Genomic DNA, 27,634 nt, shown 5'->3' with positions numbered 1-27,634 from the left:
GTGTACTCACGTGTATAAATTACGTTGCTTAATTAACGTTGCTTAATCATGACGATTGCCTGATATAATTATCTTCCGAGAAATACCTTTTATTCGATCCATATCATTTTTCCGTTATTTCGGTCGTTATGAGAGAATTTCGATAAGCCGGATAAGCCTAATCTTAATTGAACAAACAAAATGTAACAAATATTTTTATCTGTTACTTGTAGTCTTCGAACCGTTCTTAGCTTTTTGTAAAATGGTGACAAAAGTTGCGTTATTGAATGGAAAAATGATTCATAATAGGGTAAACTCGGGTAAGTTGGCCATACAGGAAAGATGGCCAACCTATGTTCTTTCAATCTAGATCGCCATGAAACATCGAATGAACATGGGTTGGCCATCTTTTCTGTATGGCCATCTTACCCGAGTTTACCCTACTTGACAGTGATGTAACTTATTCAAATGCATACGTAAATGTCGCGGCGATGACTTTCGTAGAAAGATATCAAGAGCTACGCGGAATGAACGACGATAAAAATGTCAGGACGACCCGTCGGTGTTTCACGCGCGATTGCGAGAGGAAACACGTCTAGCCGCGCGCGCCGAGAGAAGCGCAGGAGGTATAAAAGCCTTATGGCTTCCGCGAAGCCCCGGCGTCGTGGGGAGAACCGCGGTCTGCGGCTTTATACAAATCCTCTAACGAGTGTCGAATTAAAAGCGATTAGCCGCACAATTCCGCGAACGTAACCGCGGCCGTGGGTTGCTCGTTGAAACCATCAGCGGGACTTTAACAGGGCTATTCCGCGGACTTCCGCCTGCTCTCATCAAGGCGTTTCTGATTGTGTGGCCATTACGCCGGGAGAGGAGAGAAGAGGGAGGAAAACGGTCGTGGGCGATGCCGCCGATAAAAATGCGGTCACCGTTCTCGTTCTCGTTCGAACAATCCACCGAGATTGCTCGCGAGGAACGTTAACGCGTACGGAGGTGTGTGAATCGCCAGGCGCGACGATGCCAATAGTGCACCGGCTCGGCTTGGCTCGTTAGCGTATTGATCACGCCGCCACCCTTTTCGTTCTCTTTCTCTCTCTCTCTTTCTCGCTCTCTTTCCCCCTCTTCTTGCCCCCTGTCACGTATGCACTTTTAACGTCGGACCTTTCACACCTCTTTCGTCGCGTCGACGTGCGTTTCGCGATGGACGGGTCTCGTGCATGCGCTTTAACCCTTCCAGCACCGGATCCGGTTATCGGGAGAAACATCTGAATTCTTTATGAATTCACTATTAGACTGCAGATGTCTTGGAAAAAGATCTTTTCGAAAACTTGGGATAATTCGATTTTACGCATTTGTACGAGAAAAACTTAATAAGTCTGCACGATTTAATTTTGCGATAGTGTAATAGACGATCGGATTGATCAGACTTAAGTAATTATTGGTCGTAGATAACACATGCTTCCCATCTTAAATTATATGACATTATTTTGTACATATTAATATTCATTTACAAAATTATTGATTTTTGGACTATAGTTACGTTAAGAATATTAAAGGAAGAAATTATGAGAGAGAAAGAGAAAGAGAGGGAGGGATATACAACTATTTTGATAAATTTTTTATAGGTATGTATAAAATGTGTTAGGGAATTCTTAGTACTTGATTATGTGCAACAATAAATAACGACTTCAAACGACATTTTGTTCATTGTTTGTTATAAATACCCTCGCTACTTTTGTGTAATAATCGTCTCTCATTACACTTGTTATTACTAGTTATCTTATTTCACTTATTAATCCGACTTGTTTTATCGATGATCAATCGAAATCTTTGTAATTGAGCTTCTCGGTTCGATTAACAAACGTCTCGTTTGTCATTTCGGCTCGTGTCCTTCGCGAACGTACTAATTAATCTTTTTCGAAAGGTATATTTCGTAGACATTGAATCGCATATACGTTCACGCCGGATCTCCTGAAATACGCGCGCTAAACGGCTTATCGCATTGCGAAAACAACTCCTCTCTCGCCATTTACACCCGAGCGTAGAGGATACGTATCGTGATCGCGATCGCGGAGGATCGTGAGTTACCGCGAGGGAGGGGCACGACCGGTAGCTACGTGCACGGTAGCCGGAGCAATTAAACGCGCAATTAAGTGGGAGCGGCGACGGCGGCGGCGGCGGCGGTGGCGACGGCGGTGCAACGTTTTCGCGCTGTGCGAAATTCGTTTTCCTATGAGAAACCCTCCTTGGCGATCCGTTAATCCAAGTCGAAATGACACCTTCGCCGGAACATCCCTCATCCTTATCGCGAGCCCATTTCTTTTTTTCCTCGCGCGCGAGATCTCTCGCGCGGCTCACCGCGAGCAATTCTTGCGCTCTCCTCGTGAGTAACGAGCGCTTGATTCCTCGTGAATTTCCTCGGTCCCCCGACGGTAACGTGACTGTTGGGCATTACCGCGGTAACGGCTACCACGCCGCTCACCACGCGATCTCTGTCACCTAATAACGCTCCTCCTAATCGGCCGATAAGACGACACGCGAGTGTCGTTGCATAAATAAAGTCAAGATCCCGAGCGTGCACGCGGGAGAACCGGCGGCGGCGGCGGCGGCGGCGGTGGCCGGCTCATGTTCGTGGAACGCGGGAGGGTTACGTCAAATTGCGAGCCGCGTTATAAACTTATAAGTTACAGCCCGATCGCCGCACGATTATTATTAACGCACCCGCCGTAATTAAGCACGCAATCCGCTTGCTTGTTGTAAATTGCGCGCTCGCTCTTTAACTTTCCCCGCATGGCCGCGGCCGGCGCGTGAAGTTGCGGTTTCATGAATCTAGTTAATATTAATGCGTCCACCGAGATGCCAATCTGGACAAGTTGATATGGCTTCGGCTGTATTATCCGAGGGTAAATTAATTATTAACAATTAGTCACCGCGTATGCTCGAGATTTCTTCGCTCGCCTTTAAGGCCCGCCGTTATTTCAGTGATTTATGACTCGTGATCAATCTACGTGTATTTATGTGCGTTAAGAATGTATCTGGTGAGGGGTCAATTATATTCAGCGTGTTAACCATCCGTAGTACAGCCAAGTTTATCAGAACTTGCGTTTCGATCTTTCTGTGAAACTATAATATATAAATTTTTTTTATCAATTCCAAGGTTGCAATTTCCTTCCTTTCGCGAAAGATTTGTCTCGTGATAATATCCTTCGAACGAACAATTCAATTGTAGAAAACCTCAGATTACTTTTCGTAGAGTTTACGTTATTATTAAATTCACGTGTACATGTTTCTCTTTCTTTCTCACATCCCTTTCTGATTTTAATGTTCCTGGCAATTTTCAACGAGAATGTTCGGGACGCACCGTTCATATCTCGTCGACAACATCGTAGCTAACGTCAACGTCATTATTCACAGTACATACAAGATTGATCTACCGATCGTTCGTGCTTACACAACTTATGTTCGTCCGTTGTCACGAACCTAATCGTGGAAGGCGGACAGCGACGTGAGCTTCGCCGACGTACCCGCGCCGACGTACCTCGAGCTGAATCATTACGGAGCGAGCGCGGAGGAGATTTTTACTTTCCGAATTCGTAGGAGAATAATGTTGCCCGGATGACTCGGCAACAAGGGGCGTACTAGCGCGCGCGAGAGAAGGCGCTATTCTCCCCTCCGATTTCTCGATGTATACCTCGATATATACCTGAGAAGCTCTCTCTCTCTCTCTCTCTCTCTCTCGCCTAAGCGGGCCCCAAGGACGTGGATGCATCGCGGGGCGTGACCGGGGCCCGGCGAGATGATTTCGTGGCCGGGATAGTGTTTTGACGTGTTTTGACAAACGGGCGCCATTATACGGCCGCCACGAAACCCGAAAGGCGGCTTTAAGCCTTAAGTACCCAAAGGCGGCGGGCCGGCAAACCTTCTCGCTCGAGCGCGACCTAGGTGGCCCGTTTCTAGGGCGAGGAAAGTTTTTCGGCGGCGCGCGATCCCGCGAAACGATTATTCCCGCCGGAAGCCTCTAATTTGCACCGCGCCGGAATGGTGATTCCGGTGTGCGATTCCAGGCGAAACCGGCTTCTTTCTCGCGGTCTTTCGGCTGTACCGAGGCCGCGACGAGGCTGCTACTCGTTAACGAACCGTAAGCTTTTGACGGCGGATCGCGGCGCCCGCGGCGACAATTTCGTTCCCCCGGTTGCGGAGAACTATATCAGCATGCATATGATTTACATGGGTAATATGATAACGCTAACGTAAATGCCGGCAATCACAAACGTTGTTGTGAATTTTGTTGCGAAACGGCTTTTTAAAATGCGGTTCGTGATTCCGGTTAATTTTGAAAGACATGCGCGTTATCATGAAAAGTTGGAAAGCTGGGGAAAATGGCACGACGCAAAAATTATTTGACCGATTTGACGATAGGCCGCACAAAAGAGATTATCTCGAAACGTGAAGAATTACTTCTATATGTCGAGAGGGGTTTGACTCTAAGTTTTTACAATTTAATTGATTTCCGACACGCTCGAATATCTATTCGACGCGATTCTATGGGGTTTTTTTTTCTATCTCTGCACGATCGAGAGTAGAGGCACTTTCGTTACGTCGACAGGGTGGAAATGTTTCGGGTCGACGCGTTGTCCTGTCGCCCCCCCCCCCCCGCCTTTGACAAAACGCTCCACCCTTCGATCTCTCGAGGACGAGGGAAAAGAGATGACGTTAAGAATCCGGTCCGTCGATAAACGGGAAGGGAGATCCCCGTTCGCATAATGCGTGTCGCGTGGGAATGAAAGTACGCGGGACCTCTGATGTACGGTCTCTCTCTTTTTCTGCGACGGGAACCTTTTCTTTTCCCTCCCTTCCTGCGTAGAAAAGAAACACGTACATCTGTCGCTTTCCCAATCTCCGTGCCCCGGCCTCGGCTCTGAGACTCGAAGACTCTTGTCGCTGCTGCGCCCTCGCGGTCGACTCGGGTGTCCTCGAAGATGCAGCATCCCAAGTTCATTCACGTTTGAGAACCAAAGAATTTTTGTGTGAGAAGAGAGAAATCAGTTACTTCAAGCAATTATTATCGAACTGTTTTTCTTATATATATTGTATAATTAATAATAATAATTAATAATATAACTAATATTATCTATAATTAAGAATAACGGCTAATAATATAATTAATATAATGAATGTAATAAATATAATAACATAAATATTTTAATATATTTAATATAATAATAACAATTTTTTTAACACATAATATGTGCTTTGCTTGGTTATAAATAATAATTCGTTGTGAAAAAATGTATCATTGATTTGAGGAGTTTTTCTTTATCAGTGTATGTATTAGTGCAAGTTCAGTTAATTCTGAAAGTCTCGTAGAGCCAATTAAGTGACACGGGGGAAGCGAGTCCACTTTATCCTGAAGCGACCGCGGTATCGATTGCGTTTCTCGCTCGGAAGGGATTGATATGTCATTGGGTTAACAGGCGTATTCCTCCGTCGAAGGATCGACCACGTTGCGTACGATTAACGGTCGTTTGCGACGAACGCCGGTCAATAAAGCATGCGATTAGAGCATTTACTCGAGCATGCGTGCGTGCATGCGGCGTGTATGTGCAAACAGCGCGTTAAACATGTATCAGCGGTGTCTCTAACGCAGTTGGCAAACACAAGAGAGAGAGAAAGAGAGAGAGAGTTGCCCCCTAATTTCACCTAACGACCGGTTCGCTGTTCGTAACAACGTCGCGCGAGTTCCCGTGATTACGGAGTCACGGAAACGTAGACTCGCACTTAAACACCGAGCTTTAATCACTCTCATATTCGTAAGCGTATTCGCAACGCGGTGAACGAGGCCATTTGGCAACGGCCTGAAGAAAGCCGATCCAAATGTATCGCGATTCCTTTAACGATCGGTCGAAGTTTCAAATCACGGGTTAATGAAAGACGCCCACCTTTTGATTTTTATCTTTTTTAAAGAAGGCTCTCGTAATCTTCTCGTAATTCTGATAAAATTAGTACTTTTAATTTAGTAAAATTTTCTGTCATTTTACTGCATCGTACGAGAGACCATGGTCGCTTTTAAACTCATCAAAGATAGTTTCGGAGTTCCAAATTATTTGATTTGGAAATTATCTTTACAATATCTTTCGTTCTCGTTGTCGCATTAATTGTGAGTGTACGGATACATTCAGTTGTGCACAATGCTAATACGGATTTTTGATAGGCAAGCGCTTCGAAAGTAGTTCTATTATACCATCTCGCAATTACCGTTGCCAGGGCGTAACCAAACAACGGCTAAGCAGTTAGAAGTATACGCCCCTACATGCGAGCGATAATGAATATATAGTGTCCAGAAGGGGGAGAAGGGGAGGAGGTTTCAACTGGCCGTCTCTGGAGAATGATGTGAGGGACCGTGTGCGTGACGCATGCTGCGATGCTGATAGATCGTCTCACGGACGAGGATGTTTCGATCTCGAGCGCGATAGGTGCAAGCGATATTAGCACTTTGCCCTTGGATGCCTCGTTTGAGCTGCGTCGTGTATCGAAATTATCACGTTGAAGGACACGCGAGCGCTAACGAGCCGCGAATTGGATTGTGAAAATTAAAAGTTCTTAAAACCTGTTCTAAAAATAATAATTTACGATATCTACAACAGAATTAGATATAAGAAAAAATACGAAAAGGTAAAATTTTCTAAAAATTTAATACATATATAATAAAAAATACTTTATTTTTACGCTATAATTAATTGCACATTTAAAAAAAGCTGTCGGGAGACGTCACGCCAAACCTAATATTTCTCAATTATATTTATTTATATTTTACAATATTAATACTAAATACACACGCGCGCGCGCGCGTGTTATGTGTCTGTGTATATGTATATGTACGAATATACATAAAGTACAATATATGTGCCAAATAAGTTTAAAATTTTGCGTGACGTCTCCCGACAGCTCTTTTTAAATGTGCAATTAATTATAGCGTAAAAATCAAGTATTTTTTATTATATATGTATTAACTTTTTAGAAAATTTTACCTTTTCGTATTTTTTATTATTTTTAACTTTTTAAAACTGTTTTTTATTTATTATTATTCCGAACTTTTTAAACCTGTCTTTTACCGTTTAATTTTTTTAGTTTTTTGTTTTTTATTATATTTTTGTTTACTTAATCTTTTTGCTGCAGTTGCGAGATTTTAATTATTTATTTATTTCATACTTTTAAGAGCAATATATATATATATTTCTATGCTATGCAGGAGCATATTTTATAATATATAAATAGTTGAAAATACTAGGCATAATCTAAATCTTATACACAATAGTATATGAGATCAATTATGACAAGTAATTTTCTCTATCTTTTTGGCATTTTTATTTATATATAATAAATTTAAATTTATAATTATATAAACATGTATATACAGGGTGTTAGGTAATAAGCGGTTCACTTCTCGTGGACAGGAAGATCGAATTAAACTGAATCAAAACGTTTTTTATCGTACTGTAAGTTTCTCAATAACTAATGAGAAATTAATTAATAAAGATAAGAGAATTAATCAGTGTGCATTCGCACGATTTGACGAGAAGGAGCAGCCCAACGTTTACGTTACTACCCAGCAAACACAATGCAACATGTAACGTACAGGTTAGTTGTAATTTCCTACTCAACAATATAAATGCAGTATAACACGTATAACACGTGTGTTATATTGCATTTATATTGTTGAGTAGGAAATTACAACTAACCTGTACGTTACATGTTGCATTGTGTTTGGTGGATATGTGCATAGCGAAATATTATGAGAGGAGTGCTTTATAAACAATAATGGCAATGAGTGTCACTCATTGTATAGTTAATAATTTTTGTTATAAACATAGCGTTCCTCTCAATGTCTCGCCGCGGCCTAGCAACGTAAACATTGGGCTGCTCCTTCTCGTCGAATCGCACGAACGTATCCTCGCGTACCTTTATTAATTATTTTCTCATTAATTATTGAAATACTTACAAAACAGTAAAAGACTTTTTGATTCAGTTTTACCCGCTCTAGCTGCCCACGAGCAGTGATCCGCTTATTACTTGACACCCTGTATGTATACACACATATAAAATACTTGAACATGGTATTTCCAAGGAAATGATTCGATAAACAAACTTGTATTAGGCACTGTATTATACTGTTTATCCTACTATTTATTATATTTTTATTTAATTTTGTAAAGATTAAACCTGTATAAACAAACTGAACCTCTAACTATCGGCCAAATATGACATGTGAGCAATAGAGCAGACCAGCGCGCGCGATATCCAATGAGTGTGCAGCGATGAACAGAAAAGCTGTACGTTCTGCCGGAGCTCAATATATAGAGGTAACTGGAAGTCACTAAAATTCCCCATGCGGAAGCATGTCATTGGTTAATCAATTTCCTATGTAACTCAATTGATAGCCAATAAGAGAACATATAAATGTAATATATTGTTTTTTCGCTTTTTATTTAACACAACGATTAATGATAATTATACGCTATAAACCTTGCTTGATCAATAAGAAACTTATATACGGAAGCACATATCAAAGTATGTTGTAGTTATCGAGAACTAAGCTAACAAAGGTTCGGCCCCGGTGAAACGCATACTCCCTCGTCTTCGCCGACCGAAGGTTGGCAGCAGTCGGGAGAAAAATGTCCGGCAATTAAAAAAAAATTATCCATTTGCCCGCAAAACATCCACGAATAGGTATTCATATACAGTGCGAGTAGTACAAGTGAAAACTCGGGTATACGAACGTACGGGTCTTGTGTAGAAGATTTTCAAATGTGTATAATTCAGTGTATTATCAGGGATACAAAAACTACGACATATCACAAATTCAAGCAAATTAACTGAAAACATTTTTTCCTCATAAATCGCGCGGGGTCCGCGATCTGCGATTATGTAGCGATCTGCTTTCATCTAAATATTCTAAATCAACCGACATGGACAACATTAAAATGTTGAACTCACTTGCGAGAGTAAATCTTTTTTCGTCGTGTAATTTCGCCGGTATGCGCGTCGGTGATCCGTCGCTGAGCGGTCGGAGAATTGAAACGAGACAATCTGAAAATGAGACATCCTAATGGCGGTCTCGTGAGGAGCGGAGTCGCGGCGGACCGGTTGTAAGGAAGGGTGGCTCGGCCTTCGGGGATGTCGGAGAGAGGAATTAAAGATATCGGCGAGGGGCCCGGTGTCGGCGGATCAAGAGAAGGATGTCATGGTGTCGCGAGATAGGGATCGATGGGGTCCTCTCCGAAGGCAGGGGGCAGCGGATAACCATGCGCTATGTCGAAGGCACGCCCCGGATGGTGCGGAGTGCAAACACTGTCGGAAGTCTCTGTGGTGACATTAGTGGTTGGCAGCTTTGATCACCTCGAACCCAGGTATAGATCGACCATTTTCTCCCCTTACCCCTGTACGACGGTCAGTCTAGATCAGCTCGAACATTTTCGGACGACTGTCGAATATTTTATGTAGCGACTATTCAAAAATAGCATTTATGAGACTTATTTTACTGTTAGATGCAAATAATATCCTGATCAATTTCATCTCCGGTCACGAAAAAAGTTGGAACAATGTTAAAATTAAGTTTGAAGAACATTAAAATTATAACGAAGTTGTTGCAGCATATAATTGTGCTTATCCGAATATATAATTAAAATTTTTAGAATGCATAATGTAATAAATGTATCGTGCCTTGTAAACAAGATGCGAACAAGACACGACTGTAATACGTCGTAATAAACATTTAATTCCCGAGTTCAAAGTCCATTTACGAGAGTTGGCAATAAAAATGCGTGTATCTCGCACCTTGGCCCACCGTAATATTGTATATCAGACGAGGATCCACGAAATGTGCTGTAAATAGGTCAAATATTTAGGCAACCCAGATGAGACATCGGTTGTATACGCGGTGACATCAATGGCCGACAATTTAGAGCCTTGGGTCCAGGTATACTACTCGCGCTTGCCTTTGTCCCTGTCCGTCTCAGATCTTTCGTGAAAACCCGGCCTTAATAGACCCCATCGATAATTTGGTTGTCTGTGGTATAAACAGAACGACACTCAATGATCTATTCTATATGTCGTAACAGCAACACGAAAGGGACCGCGAAGTCACTTTTCGATTCAGAATGGCTCCTTTGACATCATTTAAGGGCGCTTTTAGGTTTACCGAGACAAACCAGAAAATTCAGATTTTTCGAAACATTCGTCTCGGTTTTCTCTAATAAGATATGTATTTTATGATTTACTCCAGAGATTATTTACATTTAGCCATTATAATAATATTTATAGCAATTTTCTTAAATTATTTTATTTAAAAATGCTTTAAAACAATTATTTAATTTATATTTTATTTAAAAAAATTAAAAACTCTTCTTAGAAAAAGTCTCGTATACTAATAATTTATAATTAATATTATTTATTTTTATAAACAAGGTTATTTCGTGCAATATTTCTTGAATGCAATTGATTATATGTAATAATAGCAGTAAAGTCGCTATACGTTCATAAAATTATAATTGTCTCGTATCACTCGTATCTGGATTAAAAATATATACATTTTTTGCGCGATCGTTTTACCTATAGTGTAATAGCTTAAACGAGACTGAGTGGTGGGAAGATATTTATGGTTTATGGCTCTTTTTCTCAGCGATTTTCCTCGTCGACAACAAGGTTTTTACGTGTCAGGCTCAATTGGGACGTCGTACAGCTGCACGATCCGCATAATATTAAGAACGCAACAGCGAAACGGTATGGCCACCCAAGATGCGCTAGCTTCTTGTTTGCTGGGTGCGACGCACGAGCCGGACTGACTTTGAACGATCTTAATGCTTGGACGATTTCATAAGGCGACGACATCCGTCGGTTACAAGTGTCTGTGAAATCAGCCGCGTTATGATTCATAAATAACCTGGCTTTCAAAGCGCTCTTTTTTTAAACTTCGTGCTTTGTGCATTTACATGATTATAATCCAATTATAAAAAAGTAATATTTTCTAAATCAATGTCGAACTAAAAGTAGATCAGATTTTATCTCGTGTAAGCAACTTGGTTATTCGATTTATGAGAAAATTTGTAACCAGATTTATGAAAATTATAAACAAGGAATTATACCAAGCGACTTTAAGCGATTAATTTAATGGAAGAGATAAACAATCGAATAATTGCGAATAGACGAAATCCATAGACAGACATTCTTTTATGTAAACGTAAATTTTATTTATAAGAACCCTCGTGCTTTCTACCTGCTCATAAATGCATGAACACATCGCGATGCGAATAGCGTTGCGATTTCTATCCATCTAAAATCATATTTTACGAGCAGCGGCATATTTCACCACCTGCAGTTACACTAGTTGAATTAACAAGAATTTGCAAGAAACATTCACGCCTGTTCCAAAAGTTCTTACTTTTCATCTTTTTGTTGAAGTACTTACATGTGTTTTGACGATACTTTACTTTGATATACAACTTGTGTTGCGAGATCTCATCCGCAGGCGGTCTTCCATTTCGTCGCGCAAAAGGATCTCTGGGAAACAGAAATGAAATCATGTGTATAGTTCGAACACAACAATTGTGACACATGCAGCATGTGTATTTGCGTAAGATACACATGTAGGATACACAAGGATGAATGAAAACAACGTGTAAAGTACGGTAAGTTTGTTAGGTACACGGAAAGAACGGTTTTGCTGAAGTATCTAAAAATTTAGCTAGATACAAATCTGAAAATGATTTTGTTGCACCATCAAAATAATTATAGTAGGTCGCTGAAGTATGATAATAATGCTGTAAAAAAATTTGACATTTTAACAATCAGTTTGAGTGTTCTACATAATTATTTCGATGGTGCAACAAAATTATTTTCAGATCTGTACCTAGCTAAATTTTTAGATACTTCAGCAAAATCGTTCTTTCCGTGTAATTTAGATATCGAGACAATGCAAACTTTCCTTCGGTTACTTAAGGAAAGATACTTAAGGCTCCTGGATACTAGCTGCTTCTATCCTTGTTTGATGACGTTAGAGAAATGATGTTGATGAGAAGTGTCACGTTGAGAATTCTTACGTGCCATTTCTTGTTTCTGACATTATAAAACAAGGAAAGAAGCGACGAATACCCAGGAGCCTTAAGGAAAGAAGTTATTTGTAAGTTTTCTACAGTAAAAGAAAATCGAATATTTTTACTTCCGAAAAAGGTCGCTCTTTCGCAAATTACTCACGTTTACTTCCAGCTGCTCTCCAGGTCAAAGATCATATTAATGAGATCATATTAATGAGATGTAACAAAATAATATTTGAAAAAAGAAACGTAGAATGAAGTTGTGCGTACAAATGCAAGCTGTGGCGTACACTTCGTCTCGGGATACGTTTGATGACTATGCATTTCCAGAGTCAAATTCCGTAGGGCGTTATAAAATGCTGTGAAACGATACACATCTTTACATTGAGAATCTATCGAGTAGAAATATGGGCATCTTGGGTGGGACTAAAGGAACGGTCGAATGGAATCGTTTTACCTATTACAACGTTTCAAATGGAGAAAAATTTTGGGAGAGGGACATAAGAACCACACAAAGAGGCAACAATTACTTTATTTTGACTTTGCGGGCAGCTTTTCCGCCGTTTCTTTGAAACGTTCCGCGTTCCTTTGTTCACTGTAGCTTCTGTGTTCGGCATTGGCGTGAAAACGTTTAATAAAAAAAGGTGTCCCATGGTGTACCAATTTATGTCAATTTTGGAGAATTGAAATCTTTTAACCAATTTAGATGGCTTTTTAAATCGCCGGTTTCTATATGACACAATGGAATCTATGGTAAGTATACAAGGTGTCCCAACGACAAGTATCCACCGGGATTATTTTGAAAACTTGTGATTTTTGCTAGACACGTTGATTTTGTTTTCGAAGGAGATATCTTTGTCAAAATCAATTACTTTAGGCTAACCCCCTAAGGCGGGGTAGCAACTTTCCCAAATACCTTAAACAACAATAGAAGTCAAAACAAAATCGACGTGTCTCAGCATTTTTCGGAAGAAAGTTTTCAAAATACTACCCGGTGAACACTTTTCGTTGAAACACCCATAATATGGATTTAAAAGCCTGATCTTAAAAATCACTTTCTCCATAAACACGCATGCAAGTAACAAATACAATGCGGCCAATGCGCATTTACAACCAATTTAGTCTGACTAAAACTTATAACGCGGAGTCAGAATAATATTATAGGAAAAACGATGATAACATAAAGAATTGCTATTTATCTCACATGTATAGTGATAAAGATTGTCTTATCAAGATAAGCCTTTACAAAACTTCTTCACTTATGCGGTGTGTAGGCAGTAGATGTAAAAAAATGTTACAACACCGAACACGATAATGATTTCATAAAAAGAAACGAGAGCAACTTTGTCTGTTTGGCAATCTTGGCATGAGTGCATCATATATAGGGCGTCTCACAGGCAATTCCGCGTTCAAAACTTTAAGGCCGATTCTACAATCAGTCGTATGTCGGAGTCGGACGTCGGAACGTAGCCGATGGTCCAATGAGAAAAATTCGTTTTCGAAAAAGAAATTCTCTTATTGGACCATCGGCTGCGTTCTGACATCCAACATACGACTGATTGTAGAACCGGCCTAAGAATACCTGCTGTATCACGAAGTGACACTTAACACTCATGGAAAACGAACGGAAAGGAACATGACGGTCACGTCGTTCACGCGATACAATGCGATATTAACGTGAGGATACCAGCTCGTTTCACATGGAAATTCACGAACTCGTCTAACCGATTTTCACGGCACCGCGAACGAAATCCGTATTTTTCGAGAAAAAGTGTTCGGGGGAGCGCTCGCCGGAGCGCAGGACGTTGAAGGATCGCCCTCGTACGCTATCGACGCCCTGCTTTGCACTTGAATAACCCAATTTCAGGATGGCGCAACCTCTTCGCGGGGCATCCGCCAAGCTACGTCCGCAAACAATCCATTCGACGAAGATTTACGAGCTGAATTTTATCGCGCGCGCGCGCTTCACATTCTTCGCCGGTTACATACGTGCCCGCCGTGGAACTTTCTTAATGCGGTTATACTTCCTCTTACTTTGTTCCGAAGATTCATAAAAGAAAAGTCGCGGATGAAAATAGAGCTCTCTTAAATGCGGAACGTTTGAGTTCTTGAAAGGCGTGGCATTCGTCACGGGCATTATCTCTCGGGCGCGCGATCGTAATACAACGCATAAAAATATTAATATCGTAATGCGAACGGTTTTTTTTTTTTTTCATATTTCTTATGAATGTCGCGCGCGTATTTTACCTAGAAATTATTTCAACTTCAGGATAATAACGTAAATAATTGTATAATACCATTCCGTAGCTTAATGTCTAGGAATGCAGGATGTGTTTACCATAATTCATGTTTTATTGCTTAATTATACGGACGGTCGAGCTCAGCCGAGACCGCGGCGGGAGGGAAACGAATTTGTGAAATGAATTTCACGGCGCAGTAACGAGATTTTTTTCGAGTTAAGAGAGGACGCGCGACGCCAGCTATAGGGTCGGCGCGGCGGTTTGTGTGAAAAATCGGCCGGTATTGGGATTAGGAGAGAATAGTGGGTTTCACCCTACTTTGCACCTGAATGACCCAATTTCGGCGCTATTGCGAGGCGCGTCTTACGGTGCGCGTTCGCGAGAAAGCGATCCCATCCACGGTCCCATACGGTGCCACGCTCCTTTGCAAATGAATGGGAGAGCAAAGCGCGCGACACTCTCGAGAGTCCCGTGAGTCGCCCCGGGCGGAGACAATCTCGTTGACTTTTTTTCTTCACGTTTCCTCATTGTGAATCAGCCATGCGAGTGTACGTGGCTTACGGCTCTCATCACAATGCAATTATGCGGGTCGTTCGGTCGCGCAAGATTTCGAAGGAAGATTTCGAGGCAAGATTTCGAGGGAGGATGCGCCCGGTTTCGAGAACCCGGAGAAATGTAAACGAACCGTTTACAAGCTCGTCTTTTCAGCACCCGACTTTTTGATTTAAGGATTTCACAGTCACTCGAATTTTCACGTCGCTGGAATACCAAATCGGCAGACCGTCGAGTAGGGTAAATGTACCAATGCCGGGACACTTAAGACCTATGTCTGGACACCTTTATCATTTTAGTTTTTAAATAAATATAACGTGAATTAAAATCAAAGATAAAAATATAATACAAGAAAAATATTTTTATCTTTGATTCTTTGATTTTAATTCGCGTTATAACTTACTTAGGCCCAGTTCCACAAACGCCGGTTAACTTTTAACCTTAGATTAAAGGGGACGTTAGAAAGAGACAAAGAGTGAGTTAACCTAAGGTTAAAAGTGAACCGATGTTTGTGGAACTGGGCCTTAAGGACTAAAATGATAAAAATGTCCAGACATAGGTACGTGTCCAGGCATTGGTACATTTACCCTACCCGACAGTCTGCCGATTTGGTATTCCAGCGACGTGAAACCTTAACCTTACCTTAACGCTTTAATTTTCGAGACAGCTCCGCTTACGTTTATGTGATGTGAGACATCACGCAAAATGTTTAAAAGCATATCGACAATCTATATCAAAATATATATTATATTTCGCTTAAGAGGATAGCCGTGAAAAAATATTTTTTTCTGCGGAATGTTTGAGAAATGTTGTGCAATTTATTGAGTGCGATATTACGTTATGTTGTTCGCAAAAAGCGAACAAATAGATCTGAGAGCTACTATTAAACGCGGTGGGAGTCTTCATTGTGTGTCGCGAAAAGAAGTATGTAAGCGTGACATCGAGGTGAACACAAAGTCCGTTTTCAGGATAAACGTCGCGGTGATACAAATGCCGTTTCATTTTTTAGTAGCCACATGAGCCGGCTGGATCATTTTTCAAAGGAGGGATTATTCACGCTAAAGACCGTACGCTGTCGGAGATCGCAGATTTCTACGTAAAATAAGGCGGGGCAATGCCTTTTTTTAAAATGACTTTAGTTGATAGAAATCTGCAATTAAGTTTCGCATTGTGGAATTAAAATTGTATTTCGTAATATAATTGTAAATGCAAATGATCCCCGAAATATTCTCTTCAGACATTATGAATAATAATGTCAAAATAATATACAGCATTTATTATAACGAAGGTGACGTATGTCTACAGAATTTTTATTATATATCAAATAAAAATAAGTTACTAGAGAGAGAGAAACTATTTTATATAATACTATTTTATACTTGAAGTTTCGTTCTTTTATAAAAACAATGTAGTCTCACTTCACATCTAGTCTTTTTTACCCATTTTACCATACGCATATGTATATATTTTAAAATCCGAAATGTAAAACGTCAGTAAATATTTCCGGCAGAACGATAACAAGATATGCAAATTCACCCTGTAACTGAAGAATATGTCCGAATACGACATGGCTTACGATTATTATTGATATTGAAAGAAATATAGAAAATATAAAAAAATTTCTTATCTAAATGGCATGTAACCTATTCTACATTTTTAGATAACGTGTATATTAAATTCAATTCAATTACTTATGTAAATATTGATTTTTTAGATAGGTTTTAATAAAAAAATTTAATCTTAATAATTTTAAGAAAATGTGGTTAGATGTTATATCGCGAGTGTATCTCTGACAATGTACATCTTTTCGAATGTAATATTTTGCCTTTTCAGGAACCTCCGTGTAGAATTTGCACTCACCTTAGTCCGCCAGCTGCTTTCAATCCACGCACTTTGGAAAGCCGTTATAAATCGCCTGTCACGAGACGAAGAGAGTACTGCGAGCCAAGGAGATGTAATGCGAAAGTCGGTACGGATTTGAAATACGAATTTAATTCACGTTCCTACAATGTCGATCGTGCCGTAAATAAAATTCAAGAACTGAAGAGAAATGTTCAAGGTCTTGATAGACCAAAATGTCATGACGGAACGGTAACCCATTAACAAACATATAAATATTAAACAAACATGATAAATAAGAATGGGTGTTTTGGATTATATCTTGTACACACGGTAGCTTCTTCAAAATTTAGAACAAGATTCGACAGGAAAGTTCCAAGTCGTTGGAACTACCGGTCAAAATTAATGAACTGAAAGATGCTCATAATGCAGTAACGGCCTGTTTACGGGAAATGGAGAAAGTAAGAACATTCCTGGAGGATGAAAATTCCTGGTGGAAAATTTTAAAAGGGCGTTCGGTCGATTGTTGTCAACAAAAATTGCCACATCTCCATGGCGTTTTAGACGGATCATCAGTCACTTTAATGTTGCTTGAAGAAGGCACTGATGAGGTACAGTCCCTCTTAATTTCTTATTTTACAAATTTAAAATGCTTGATAAAGCTTAAGCAAACTGTTTTTCGGCTCGTTCAAAGCAAAAGCTATTAACCAAGGAATACGACCAATATACGAGCAAATAAAGGGTATTAAAATAACTTTTTTTTTAAATATATAACGTTTATTCAAACAAGCTAAAGCTTCAAGCGAGATAAAGCTTACTGTTTGTAAACTAGTAATATATGTAACAAAGAACTTGAAAAATCACTACCACGGTGTAATGAAAAAACGACTTTGTATAATTTGTACCTTTCGATAGGTTCCACGTCGTTTTGTGACATCAACGCCGAAAGAAAGAAGTAATGTTTCCAGCTCTAGATTCGGAGCTTCTTCGAGAGAATTGACAAGTGAACCGAAGCGAACCGAGTATGCGAATCATCGAACGGAACATACAGACGAGTACGCAGATTCTTACACGACTCCACATTACAATCTCGATATGAAATCAGCATTGATTGAAGTTACAAGGTAAATTTTCTATATCTTCAAAATTATTATATAACGCTTTTCGGCTTTTGAATTATGTAATTGATACTATTAATTAGATAAATTTATTTTTGTATACAGAATCTATTAAATTTTTACGTGTACAAAAATATCTCTATATTACTTCAAAATCTTTTTAGTAGTCACGATAGCCACGAACCGACTCAACGATACGTTAAAAGAGCTGTTGCAAGCGAACAGAGTATCGTTACTTCTGAGTTTTCTAAGGAAATACAAGAAGACAGAAACGACGAGCGGAATACACCAAAGAGATCACACAGGTCTAAAGAAACACATGACAACATACAATACGAAGATAGAAAGAACAGGATGGATAAATCAAATAGTAAAATGCATACAGACAGAATTACTATACATATATTATATATATTACTTTGTTAGTTATATTTATATAGTATATATATATATATATATGAAGTTAATAAAAGAATAAAATTAATTAAAAATTGTTAGTAATATTATTCTAGAGAAAATTAATCAATCACAGTTAAATCTTTAACATATGACTTTCAGTTGTGCCACCCAGAGAAATACGATACGGTCAGAACATCCAAACGACGTACGAAGATGCGTTGAAGTCTCGAGAGGCATTTAGCAGTGAAAATACCGGCAGCAAAAAGCATATCACAAACGATTTTGAATCGAACGTGGATTTAAGCACGGTATATAAAATTTATTTATAAATTTTATTTTTCAATATATGTATATCAATTCTATTTATTCTGTAGGAGCTTCCAGCCAGAAATATATCAAGTAAACCAAGAACAAAGGCGATCATTGAAAGAAGCGTTCGTTGTATTAAAAAACTTCCAACAAAAATTTCAAAAACTAAAAGCAGAGATTAATATGTAGTATATATATTCGAAGATATAGGTTAATCTTATATATCGATGTACTAATATTTATTTTCAAAGTGTAACTTTTAAATAATTAAAAAAATTTTTAAATAACACAATGTGATTAGGTATATCCGCATTTTGCTTGATGTAATTATGCTTGATGTTAGCAGACGTTACGAAATATATCGATTGTACTTCAATCGAGTTTCACAACATTCAACTTACAAATTTTAGTTTGTTGACTTTTTGTCTACGTTTACAGAGTGACTTAACTACAATCAAAATATTCCATAATTTCGACCGTATATCACAGGATTGTTAGGTTCTGCAGGAATCTCAAGAAAAGGTTTCGGGATGTATGCACACGATCTTCGAATGATAATCAGGTTAGATTTTATTGTTTATCTATAAATACTTACAATTATTTATTATAAATTTAAATAGTAAATACATGCAAAAAGAGAGAAACAAATTTTTGTTTTAAATTTATGCACGAATTTAGGTGTACGAAATGAAGAAAGTCCTTACAATAGCGAGGAGTCCAGCTATCACTATTGACGATGAATTAAAAGTGGGCTCAATGACCATCGTGATTCTTCGTGAATGTGCAATAATGAGATCTCCGCTTCCTACTCCGAGTACTTCGTTTAGAAGTATGAGTTAAATATAAAATTAAACTTTACAAGCAGTTTCTCGATTCTCGATATAAATTCAATAGCACGGCAAAGAAGAAATTTATAAAACGTTTTTAATCGATGATAGATCGGAAGTTCCAAAAAACAATGCGTTGATGAAGCAAAAGAATTAGTCGATTGAAAGAAGTTTCGTCGAAACTTATTGCGAACAAGCCGAAGAAAGACTAACGATAGAATTTGGAAAAACATCTTAAAATTTAAGATGGAAGAGAAAGATGAAGACGCGACATCTTTTGATGGATCTACTTATATCTTGACTTTTGAATCATTTGAAGTATCCTTGAAGAAGGAAGAAAATACATCAATATTTGACAAGCAACGATTAGAATCTACATCACGCAGGTCTACAGACAGAATTAAGTCATTCTCCTCTAAAAGCGGATGTTCAAAATCATGCACAGAGTATAGAAAAACCAGCTCGAATGGGTACATATGTTCGTTTAATAATCTGTTTTACTAAGAATTTTAATCTTTGTTTAACTGATGTTTCTTTCAAAAATTTTATAATTTTAACGGATCAAAAATATCAGATAAATTAAAGTTTAAAGTAATCGATGTAGTCTTCAATTGTACATACAATATTAATCAAATATATCTTTTTATTAATGCGTAATTGTTAACTAAATATACGACCACATATGTAGTTTTAAATATTATAATATCGAGGGACATTGTGGACATGAAATACGTGTGTACACACAGAAAAATAATCATTCTACAGCCAAGAAAAGCACTTACTTATTTTATTTTACTTCTTTTAAGTAAGTTTTCTTACAACAAAGAATATTTTCTTACTAATGGTTTTCAAATATCTTGACACAAGTCTTTGAAAAGCCAGAATATTGTTTTAAGTAAATGTAATTCTTACAATGACTTTATGGACCTTAGAAGGTTATGTATCCCGCAAATCTACCATAAAATCATTGTAAGAATTACATTTACTCAAAACAATATTCTGTTTTTTCAAAGACTTGTGTCAAGATATTTGAAAACTATTAGTAAGAAAATATCCTTTGTTGTAAGAAAACTTACTTAAAAGAAGTAAAATAAAATAAGTAAGTGCTTTTCTTGGCTGTAGAGTGATTATTTTTCTGTGTGTATATATCCAAAGCAGTAATGAATACTTCTCTACATAGAAGCCATCTTTACACATTCTGCTCCAAGATGGTCTGGCTGCACTAATGTCAATTATACATTTTATATTATATATTTCAGACCTCAAACGTCAGACTGCAAACCGCAAGCGTTGCGTGAATCATCATGTCGTCAAAAGAAGCCCGAGACAAAGCCCGCGGGAGAGATGCCACTGTTCGGTCAACTGAAAACAAAAATGAAAGAAACGTCGAGGAAGTTCCAGGTCCTTTTTTGCGTTTCTCGTCTCTCCGTCGTTGAAATATTTCTGCACAAGTTGGAGGCTCTCAATAGATAACTTCCAACAGAATCCCTTGCCATTTTTTAAGAAGACTACGAGTCGCGCCGTGGCGAAAGTGAGGTTTTTGTACAACGGCCTTAGGGCTAAACGGGTATTGGGATTCAAGTGCGACTTGAAAAAGTGCGACAGCACTTTAACGAATTGCAGCGCTGGAGCTTGTAGGGAAAAAAGCATGATTTTTGGCGAACCCAGTAATCCATGCGGTTCGAAAACGGCCGATTCTAGCGTCAGCGATATTTCGACAGTGTCGAGTACAAGTGAAGATAGGTTTTAAACTTGTGATTCAGATATCGATATATATATTCTTGTTACTTAGTGTATGCTACTTCTCATAAATTCGATCTCTCAAAAGCTTCGAACATTACTCGATTCGCTGATTCGAAAAGGGAGAAAGGAAAAAAAGAGATAGATAATAAAATTCGGGATTGTCAGGTACGTTCTTCGATTTACGCGGGCGTTAAGTAGCGATATATCACTGCCTAGGCATACAACAGGCAAATCGACTTTTATTGCTTTATAGCGCTTGTAAGCCGCGCACCATTCCAAGCCGCACGTGTAATCTGGAATGTAAAGAGCTCGTTATTATGGCGGCGCTATTCAACGGAGTACCAATTGACAACGAGATTACATTCAAGATGCCAGATTGAGAACGTGGCTCATGACTCTTCTTACGTACACAAAGACGTCCTGTTTCTGACTACAATATTTTTTTGTAAACGTGCGAGTTATCGCTATGTCGATTTTATTTTTTTGCGACCGATAGAAAATTTTAATTATATTCAACGAACCATAACATAATTTATCTCCTATCGTCATATTTCTTATAAATTCTTACGCTATATACTATCAAACGCCAAAAATTGGCAGCTAAAAATTCCACAATATCATATTCTTAAGAAACAAATTCGATAAAAGCACAATGCAGTAATTAAATCAGCTATTGTAAAAATATGATTTTGAATTGTTTTCAGAAAATTTGTATTTAAATTTGGTCACTTACATTTTAATTAATTTTAAAGCGAAAATTCAAGTTAATTTAATTTGGTTAATTTTGAGGGAGAAAAAATTCATTCTCGTCGACCTTTTTTATTAGCTGTTCAAAGTTCAAACGTATAATAGCCGCGTAATCGAGGAACGATGATGTGATTCATGCGCGATCTGTCCACCCAAAACGTGATCCCTCCGCTCTCACCCGCGTGGATCGCATAAATCGCGTGTTTTCCGTCTTATTGGCTGATTGAATAATACATGTAACCGAATAATATTAAACCGGCTGAGCGGGACACGCAAGGTCCATGACGCCTGTCATGTCGGGCGGGTCATGCGTCAGCATTTTGACGAGTTGTTTAGGTCTCGATCAATTTATCGCTTAAGTCACACGCGGAATGGTTGTTGCGCCTGTATTTGTCGATGCAGAATTAACGACGCGATGTAAGATAAGACCGCGATAAGTAGACCGCATTTATGAACGCTGTCTACTATCAATTCATCATTTTATCCCTATTATATGTCCGTCTTAACGTTAGGCTATTCGATCGACACGTCACGTTCGTAACTATTATTTACATTATTGCTCATATTCGGAAATGAGAGAGATATCTCGAACAATAGTCACTTAATGTAACAAGGATTTGATACGAGGAAAATTTTCCCTCGCAATTTTCCAAATTCATTCAGTTGTCTGAAAGGTGATAGACACTCCCGACGCGTCTCTTCTGCCATTATAGTATTTTTATACAGAATGAGACATTATAGTTGAGCGTACAGCTCTAATGATCGTCGACATCCGTAAACGCGCGCAGGAAATTACGGTACAAGCAAAACGTCAAAGTACTGACAATGAGTAATATACAATTTCCATTACGCTTGCGTTTTTGCGAAACGCATTTTTGCGAAGACCTCGGATTCCTGGGCGATACCAACTATCGCATATGGATGCACCTACGAAGGAGATCCCCGCGTCGTATTAACCGCGTGTAATTTTGCGACCAAGTGTATCAAAAATATTATTATTTCGACGCGCATGAACGGCGGACGGAGGGAGAAAAAGTATTAATGACAGAGTATTACGCGGCCGAGTGCAAAAATCACCGCTAAATCACCGGTCGGCCGCCTATAATCTCGCCTATTCAGCGTAATTTATTACGCATTGATATTTACAATCCTTTAAGGTTAATATCTCTCTCCGCGTCACGACGATTGCCACGCGAGTCCGCTGGTAATGTGAAACCTCCTCGTTCGAGAGAACCGATGATGATCCCCCCTTGAGATTGCATATTTAACGCGCGACCAACAAATTGACCTTCCTAGCGCCCCATTATACGACATTTGCGAATCAATCAAGACAAGTGGGCGGCGAATTTACATCTAATTATGGTGCACGTGGATATATCCGAGAGGTACATTATATGCTGCTATTTCTTTGATCTCTTGCGAAACGGCCGATTGTGCGTTGTTACGATGCTCAATAATTGAATTACTTATATTTAACGGCAATTGAAGGGTTAACATCAACAGGATCGAGTTGAGAATAATCGCTCCTAAAGGAGCCAATTTCGCGATTCTTTTTGATTCATCACAGATTACATGCAATGTAAAAAATCGCTAAATGGTTCTCGCGCGAAACGATCAGTTATAAACGGAATAAACCGAAGAGTGAGAATGGAATATGAATCAAACTGCACCAATCTAAGTTCTTTATCAACATCGAAGATTGACTGACTATCCTCCGATGGTTCAAATTGTTAGCTCTCGGTCGTACTTCAATTCCGCGTGTCTATTCTACGTGAATTTACTGTCGAGCTAAGGGAGAGAAAGAGAGATAGAGAGAGGTGGCCCCTCGACGCACACAAACGTAGCTCCGGCCGTTGCATAAATCACAATGAAACGCACGCCTCATTATACTTGCAGGCACTCGTGTAATTGCGACGGGCGTGTCTGCGCGTATTTACCCGTGCAGATCCACCGGGCCGGCTGGTTGCCGAACATTATCGCCGCGTATGTGTGTTTGGATTCAGTTTCTATTCTTTTTTTCTTTCTTTCTCGTTCCGTCCACACATCTCGCTCTCTTCCCTGTCTCTCCTTCTCCGTCTCAATGCCATCCGCGACTCACCGATGCTTTCCGCGACCGGAAACGGGAGGCCGGATATGGGCGTGATGCATGACGCGGTCTTAAAAGCCGTCGCGTATAACGCGGAATTATACGTTTTTATTTGCAAAAATGTTCTCGCTGATCCGAACTGACCAGAACTGGCGTCGTGGCTGTCTCTTCGGTCAAGGCAAAGATACCCCCCGTCGTTCCGATCGTACTTTTTATTTACAAAATCGATAATAGCTGCCTAAATCTCGCGTACGTATTATGAATGATGAGAGATCGTATTCAATAAGCAATTTTACGTGTCAATCATGATCTATTATGACAGATTCTCTTCTGCGAATTCAATGATGGCCTTTACTTCGAAGAAAACTGTAAAATTACCTCTATTATTATAATAGCATTTACCTTTTTCAGAATTTGTATCCTTTTTACTATTCAAAATCCTCAAAATAGATGATGTATGATTCAAGATAAATAGAAAAGCTTCTGAAAAAATTTGCTAAATTGTCGAGTCATTTGTGGTACAAAGACATCGATTTCTAAAAGAAATAGAGTCTTAAGAAATGTCAATCGTAGAAAAATAACGTACAAATAAGTTTAGGAAAATAGGGAATAGTTAGTATATTGACTGGTCAGTATCACATGGTGGTCCTTCGTGACCGGTACTTGGCTTTCCAGGCACCTTAGTGATCATTAGTGCTGACCGGCGCCATCGGAACTTTTGTAAAAAAAAAAAAGTAAATGTCATCCAGTAAAATGACGAAATTTTGAACGACGCAGATAGCTGGATAGCAATGTAAAGTAAAAAGTGCGCTATTCGATAACTAATACATTTTATTTTTAATGACGTTACACAATATTTTATTATTATATGCTTCGGTAATAATGAAAATTCTATCGTGGCGTATAGGGTAAATTATACGAAACTCGTTAGGTAGACACCGTGTTAATGAGGCACGTTAGAAATCGTTAGAAACCGCATGTTTTTTTTTTCAAATTCTTTCTCTTCAATCGAGTGAATTATATACACGATATATTAAAGTGTTAAGCACTTGTAAAATTATTTATCTCTATAAATTCGCGATATAAATCACGGAACAATATTAATAATTACTACATTAGATAGCACGATACCTAGAGGAAAGGAATGTCTATCTAGCCGCTTCCACCATCGATAGATCACGGCAAATTGCCCGGCGAGCGCCATCGGCATAAAAATAGCCGCGGCCGAGGAATACGCGCGTATCACTATAAAGACGTCGACGCAATTAATTACGTCGGACACGTGGAGCCGAAGCGTACCGTGGCCGGCGATCGTTATCGGTTTAATCCTTGAGCTACGGTATCGATACTCGAAAACCTTATTTCTACCTTGGCTCCTTTTGATGAATTGCGCTGCGCAATCACGCGGCTTACCGCACTCAACGAGCGCTGCACCGTGGAAAACCATAACTCGCCGTGAAACAATGAAGGTGAAAGATATCCCCGAAGAAAAAAAAGAAGCATAAAAAGGAGAAAAAAAGGGTGAAACTGAAAGAGGGAGAGAGAGGGAGAGAGAGAAAAAAAAGAGTTTAGCTGAGAAAGAACGACCACCCACAGTGTGTTTGTACCGCAGTTCCGAAATTTTCACGCTTTTCTAGCGGCCGGTTACATCTCTTCTCTCCGCTCCGATATACGCCGCCACTCCTTCCTCCCCGCGTTGTATCTAGCGTCTCATGTAAATGGAGCACCGCTGTCGGATGAATACCAGCCGGTGAGACGGCTCAGGTGTCGGGCCGTCCGCCGAATTCGTCATGGATCGTTATTCAAAGTCGACCGAGGCCGGGGATGGGAAGAACGAGTCGGAGCGGTGCGCGCAGCGCGACTATTAACCGGCGCTTAAGATGCACGCGGTATCAGGGTTATTGATACCTCGGCGACAATTTATTGCGGGACTTCGCGTTTTAGGCGCCGCAAAGGCGCACGGCGGCTCGATGTCGATGTTTTACGTTATACGTGAGCGCTGCTACGTGGAATCTCCCGAACCACGCTTAGATACTTACCGATATCGCGTTGGACGTCGAGGCCCACTTGGGAGAAATAACGGTCATTTTGTTCCATGTTGAAGCGGCAAAAGTTACGGAATTATTTAATATGAAAGATTAATCCGCCATATAGGCGGATAGAAAATAGTAACGTGAAGGACGCGATACAAGAGTATGTACCGCGATGTATTTTGCATAAAAAAGTAACGGACAATCGGAAGGGTTGTAAACCCTTCTTTTTCCTACATGCGGTATCACTAGAATTCTATATAAAGCTGCAATTGTGTGTATTTGACGTCACTCACGTAACGATTGAAATCTTCCGACGAGATGGATCTCAAAAATATGAAACGTTTAATTTACTCGCTCGACAGCTCTGTCATTATAGTTTTCGTATTATCATATATTTATCTTTGATTTCTGTGTCTATTTTTTTTATAGAATAAGCCACGGGTGCAACCCAGGTGCAACGCGATCGTACAATGTCAGGTTACAATTCATAGACGTGACGTGAGTTATATACGTTGTGTTCGCCGTTAGTTTTTTCCACTGAAGTACCGCGCTATAAGTATGCTTAATGAAACGCCGCTGGTGTCTTTTTAGATATACGATACGTATCATATTTCTGGCGTGGAGCCATCTCGGGTCTCCCCTGCAATTCCGTGCTACTGTGATATGGTCTAATCTATGTTAATTGGGCAAGTTACGTTTCCGAGATCGAATGTCAGACCCGGGACTCGCTGATGAATCACACTTTTTTTTCGAGATACATTCTTAAAGAGATACGAAATATACGTTCTTGGCTCATTCGTAACTAACGATTCTACCGCAATCATAAATTAACTGATTCGTGATGGGGTCGATCATCCGAAATCTTCATAAAATCGCCAGACCAAGTGATTCCTCCTTACAATTAGACGACGCGCCGTCTGATTGCAATACGCGCGTAGAAATACATACACATATCCGCTCGCGAGTTCCACCGCGGTTGGTATTCGCGGCGGCTAATCAGCGATCTCGGGCATTTGATCGCGGATATGCCTGTCCGTCGGTCACGCGTATATACGTGCGCCGCACGCCCACGCGCGCGGACGCGCGAATCGGGCCCTCAACGCGATGCGCGCACAGTGCAGCGCAATGCAACGCAGCGCAACGTTAAAGCAACGCGCGCAATCCGCGCGCCGCGCCGGTGCCCCGCGTCCAGATGATGAAACGGTGCACTCCGGGGCAATTTGACTTACGACATTTTGAAAGCGAGCCGACCGCTCGTGGGCGTGTGTTGAAACGTTGGGATGTCGGACGGGTTTTGCGTGGGCCACGGCATATTACATCTGGCCAGGTACGGGGCCTTATGATGGACGAGACAGGTGATTACGCGTGTGGAAACCACCATGCGAAGGTGCGCGCCATTCGAGACACTTGTGCGCGCGAGTGTGTAGGTGCGTGCGAGAGACGCGTGTACGTACACCGGAGGGTACACACCGGAACAACGAGCGCGTCCCGCGAAGAGGATCGCGAGCGCGCGTTCCGTTCTTATCCCGCGGGATCGCGCCGCTAAGAGGGAGGATGATGGAGATGAATTTCTTGAAGAAGGATGCTCGGCGCTTCGATAATTTGACAGCTGGGCCTTACCGCGCGCGTTAATGCGACCGTGATTCGCACGACTAATGCGTCGAATGCGCGCTACG

The 27,634-nt window shown here is 40.0% G+C and overlaps 1 protein-coding gene across 1 annotated transcript; it reads left to right on the top strand.

Annotated features, from left to right (window-relative positions):
* Positions 1-16,624: 16,624 nt before the first annotated feature.
* On the top strand, positions 16,625-18,704 carry LOC139773128 (uncharacterized). The gene is made up of 6 exons (XM_071707386.1): positions 16,625-16,948; positions 17,050-17,307; positions 17,612-17,820; positions 17,982-18,184; positions 18,373-18,521; positions 18,588-18,704. The coding sequence occupies exons 1-6, from the start codon at positions 16,625-16,627 to the stop codon at positions 18,702-18,704; spliced, it is 1,260 nt and encodes a 419-aa protein (XP_071563487.1).
* Positions 18,705-27,634: the final 8,930 nt, after the last annotated feature.

The sequence above is a fragment of the Temnothorax nylanderi genome, unplaced genomic scaffold (genome assembly GCF_030848795.1).
Source record: "Temnothorax nylanderi isolate EJ_2023f unplaced genomic scaffold, tnyl_v1.0 TNYL_tig0057_pilon, whole genome shotgun sequence".
NCBI classification, from domain to species: Eukaryota; Metazoa; Arthropoda; class Insecta; order Hymenoptera; family Formicidae; genus Temnothorax; species Temnothorax nylanderi.
Note: the sequence above shows the minus strand (reverse complement) of the source record. Positions and strands in the feature narration are given on the sequence as shown.

Coding starts and splice junctions, on each gene's coding strand:
- LOC139773128 (XM_071707386.1), top strand. CDS start 16,625: ATGTTATATCGCGAGTGTATCTCTGACAATGTACATCTTTTCGAATGT. Junction 17,308..17,611: donor TTGAAGAAGGCACTGATGAG/GTACAGTCCCTC, acceptor ACCTTTCGATAG/GTTCCACGTCGTTTTGTGAC. Junction 18,185..18,372: donor CAGGATGGATAAATCAAATA/GTAAAATGCATA, acceptor TATGACTTTCAG/TTGTGCCACCCAGAGAAATA.